The 3,909-nt window shown below is 35.1% G+C and overlaps 1 protein-coding gene across 1 annotated transcript; it reads right to left on the bottom strand.

Moving 5' to 3' along the window:
• Positions 1-660: 660 nt before the first annotated feature.
• Positions 661-1,224, bottom strand: LOC122316385 (glycine-rich cell wall structural protein 1-like). The gene has a single exon (XM_043132906.1). The coding sequence runs from the start codon at positions 1,222-1,224 to the stop codon at positions 661-663; it is 564 nt and encodes a 187-aa protein (XP_042988840.1).
• Positions 1,225-3,909: the final 2,685 nt, after the last annotated feature.

Raw genomic sequence — 3,909 nt, 5'->3', positions numbered from 1 at the left:
TAACATGATAACATACGTACGTATAACAAAATGTCATCAAGTTTTGGAAGGAAATTTAAGATTCAGAGGATGAAGCATTTTATTCATAAGTTTGATAATATATCGACATGACATGACTAATTGAAGTAGTACTATAATTCAAAAATCCCATCCATCTGTAGTACTTAATCCTATAATTAAGTAACATATAATTTATATATACACCGACGAGCACAACTTGGATTGATATTGATAACTTACATGTGTAGTGTCCGAAGTTGGACTAACTAGGAAGCTAAAGAGTCTTGACCCCTACCAGTACAAATAGTGCCCATCATGCATCTGCTTTGTACGTCCACCTTACTTAGTAGTACTCTCTTTGAAATCTCGTCCCAAACTATCTTTAAAGATGAGTTACCCGTACTACTCTCCACCACCACCATCTACACCACCCCCTCCACCCCCTTCAGCGGTCCCATGTAACCCTCCGCCGCCCCCAAGCCCACCACACAATCAGTATGGCCAACCCAAGACACCGCCACCACCTCACCACCACCACCACCACGGCCATCCCAAGCCACCGCCACCACCTCATCACCACCACCATCATGGCCATCCCAAGCCGCCTCCACCAACTCCAACGGTCTACCAACCTCCGACTCCCAATCAAGCACCGCCACCTCATCCCATAGGTCCTCCAACTCCTACTATCAGTCCGGTTTCACCACCAAGATCACAACCAATTGCACCAGTACCACCTTCATTTCCACCGCCAACACCGAATAATGGCCCAACCCCAACGCCCCCACCAGTAGCTGCATCTCCGCCAACAGGCCCAACCCCCTCGAACGGTTCTGTTCCGCCACCAAAACCGCACACTGCTCCAGCTCCAGCACCGCAACTCGTATCTCCACCAAGTCCCACCATTAGTCCAGTTCCATCCCCAAACTCACCACCACCGCATAAAACACCACCATCACCAACACCAACTACCATTATACCTCCAGCGCCTCCGCGGGTTCCAACATATGGTCCAACTCCGCAACCAATATTACCTCCAACTACAGCAGCACCACCACGACCATATTCCCTGCCACCCACTCCCCAACATGGCCAGTTCCCACCAGTCTTTGGGCCTTCTCCTTTTAACTCTGTCCCACCGTCGTCACAAATTGGGTCACCGCCCGGAGGCAACCACACAACTATTATCGTTGCCTGTGTCTCCGCAGGCGGTGCGCTCTTCATTGCATTCCTCTTAGTTGGTCTCATCTGCTTGGCAAAAAAGAAGAAGAAGCCAGTGATGGTTCCTGCAGCCGCTTATGTTGAAGAACACGAAGAAGTTCGTGAAACGGCCGCAACAGGTCCATTTGGAGAGCAAATTGTTACAATGTCAGTAGAGGAAGATGAAGGAATTCATGAAGTAGTGGGTTCGGGTGCTGCTATTGGTTTGCATGGAACTGCTGGAGGAGGCCCGACGTATGGACAAGGGGTGCCTGGCCATGGCGTTCCCCCTTATACTCCAAGCTAGCACCAAAAATTATATTGGCGCTAAAGCTGTCTTCATCATCTAGTCTTCTCCATTTACCTGTTCGTTTGTCTGTTTATTTGTTTGTTTGTTGGGCTGAGATATATATCATGCATTTACTTGGCCTCCCACCACCATCCCCCCGCGGCAATGCTCTTATATTTTATTTTTCTGTATTCTTTTCTTATTAATTCATGTGTAGTACTGGATTGAAATAACGAATGGAGATGTTGAAATTAATGACAGTGCGCGTTATGATATTCACCTCGCAAAAGCTCAGAGACGATTATATGCGCGGAGAGATATAACTTAATTTCCTGTTCTTATCGATCTAGTTAGATACTTTCTCATAAAACATAAAATTTACTCACCGTCATCTCCGCAAATCCCGCATATTATATTTATTTTATTTTTCATTTTTTTTAATTTTATTCTTTTTATATTAATTAAATTCTTATACCCATCATTTATATATTATATATTTAATAAAAAAATTAAAAATACTAAAAATTATATATACTATATAGTGTGAAAATAATAAATAAAATTTTTCTTATATTAATATTAGAATTCCACAAACAATATTAATTTAATACTATAAAATTTGTCTTCCCTCATTTATTTCTTCCTATATTTTAAAATTTATTTGCATGAGAAGTCCAGTCCCGGCGAGTACACAAAGGCCGCATGGCATGACTTCTTTGGTGTTGTTGTAATCTATCACAATTATCGCGGTCAAGGGGCGAAGCCAAAGTTTAAATTGTACTTTCTTATTTTAAATATTTCTTAAATATGTTTAAATATTTTTAAAAAGTAAAAAATAATAACAATATATTAATATTTATTTTTTAATTAATAACTAGGAATATTTTTTAAAAAAAATTAAAGAATATTTTTTAAAAAAAATTAAATATATAAACAATTAAAATGAAAGAATAAAATGAGATAACATTCTATCCCTACCCGCTCCTGAAAAGTCAAAAAAATTCAAGAGCAGCCAGAGCCCCCCCTACTAACAAAAGTGACACAAAAGTTTCTGCTGGCCGGTATGCCTAGCTAGCTAGCTTGGCCATCGGTCAATAGAATTAACAAAAACGTTTACGCAATTACTTTCGCTCCTTTGCGGTCTTATTACAAAATTTCATTGATACTCTCCTTACTTGTGGTTATTTCTGGATTTTAAGACTGCGCGTTATTTTGAAATAACCTCCTGTAATCTGAGTTAACCATAAATAGGTCTCTTAATATATATATATAAATATTTTCAGAAAAAATTATAAATATATATATAAAAAAAACATTGATCAAAATTCCTTACTATTAATTATTACTGAATGTGGATTCGTGTATTTTTATAGATGTTATTATCTGTCACGCAATTATTTATTTGATTGGTAGGGTCAATGGCAAATTATTAGTAGAAAAGAAAAGAAAAAGCACATGCGAGACAAATACAGCACTGTATGATCTCGGTTTGCGGGTCATGCCGTACTTTGTTTTTATTTGGCTGTGGGTCCCTACCATAAATACCTTAATTTCTCAACGAAAATGTACAAATCTTACAAGAATTAATATTATATTTATGGTCTCACACATTTATGACAATTATTGCATTAAAAATACAATACTAAAGTGGTACTACTAACTATTATTGCGTCTTTCGAATGTTTAGAGTAATATACTACGTCACTATCTTATTTATATTTTATTATATATAATGTAATATATTTATTATCATTTAATAATAAAAAAATATATAATAATATATCACTAAATAGTGATAAATATATCACATTTTATTTAATAAAATAGAAATGAGATGATAGTATAGTATATAAAATTTTACTTTTATTAATAATGGATGGTTGCTCTCCTTCTAAGATATTTTCACATTTGAGAAGTTATATTCTCAAATTAATCTGTAGAAGATATTTAATAAAATATTTATATGATATAATTTAATTAAAAAATAAATTTTCAAATTTTAAATCTTACAAATCAAACATTATAATTTAAAATATGTGAATGGTATAGTGTACTCTATAAACCAGTTTGAGAATATAATAAATTTTCATATATGGTCTAGCTAGCCCCCTAATTTGAATTTTGATCGATCTGTTTTCTAACACTTATGTAAAATTTATGTGAAATATAAAACAAAGAAAATTCAAGCAGTATTTAGAGTACTTTACAGTCAATTTTATTGTAAAAATGGTCAAACGCAAAGTCTTAAAAATATATCTGATTAATTTATTTAAGACTTAATTTCAAAAGTTTTCTATAAAAAGATATAATTTATATATTCAGAAGCATAATATGAATATTATGTCAATTACACCCATATAGTTAATAAATTAAAATATGTAATCACGTGATATTGTGATTATTTTCGTACCAAAGGATTG

This window comes from Carya illinoinensis, chromosome 7, assembly GCF_018687715.1.
Source record: "Carya illinoinensis cultivar Pawnee chromosome 7, C.illinoinensisPawnee_v1, whole genome shotgun sequence".
Taxonomy (NCBI): domain Eukaryota; kingdom Viridiplantae; phylum Streptophyta; class Magnoliopsida; order Fagales; family Juglandaceae; genus Carya; species Carya illinoinensis.
This window is presented reverse-complemented; position numbering and strand designations above follow the sequence as displayed.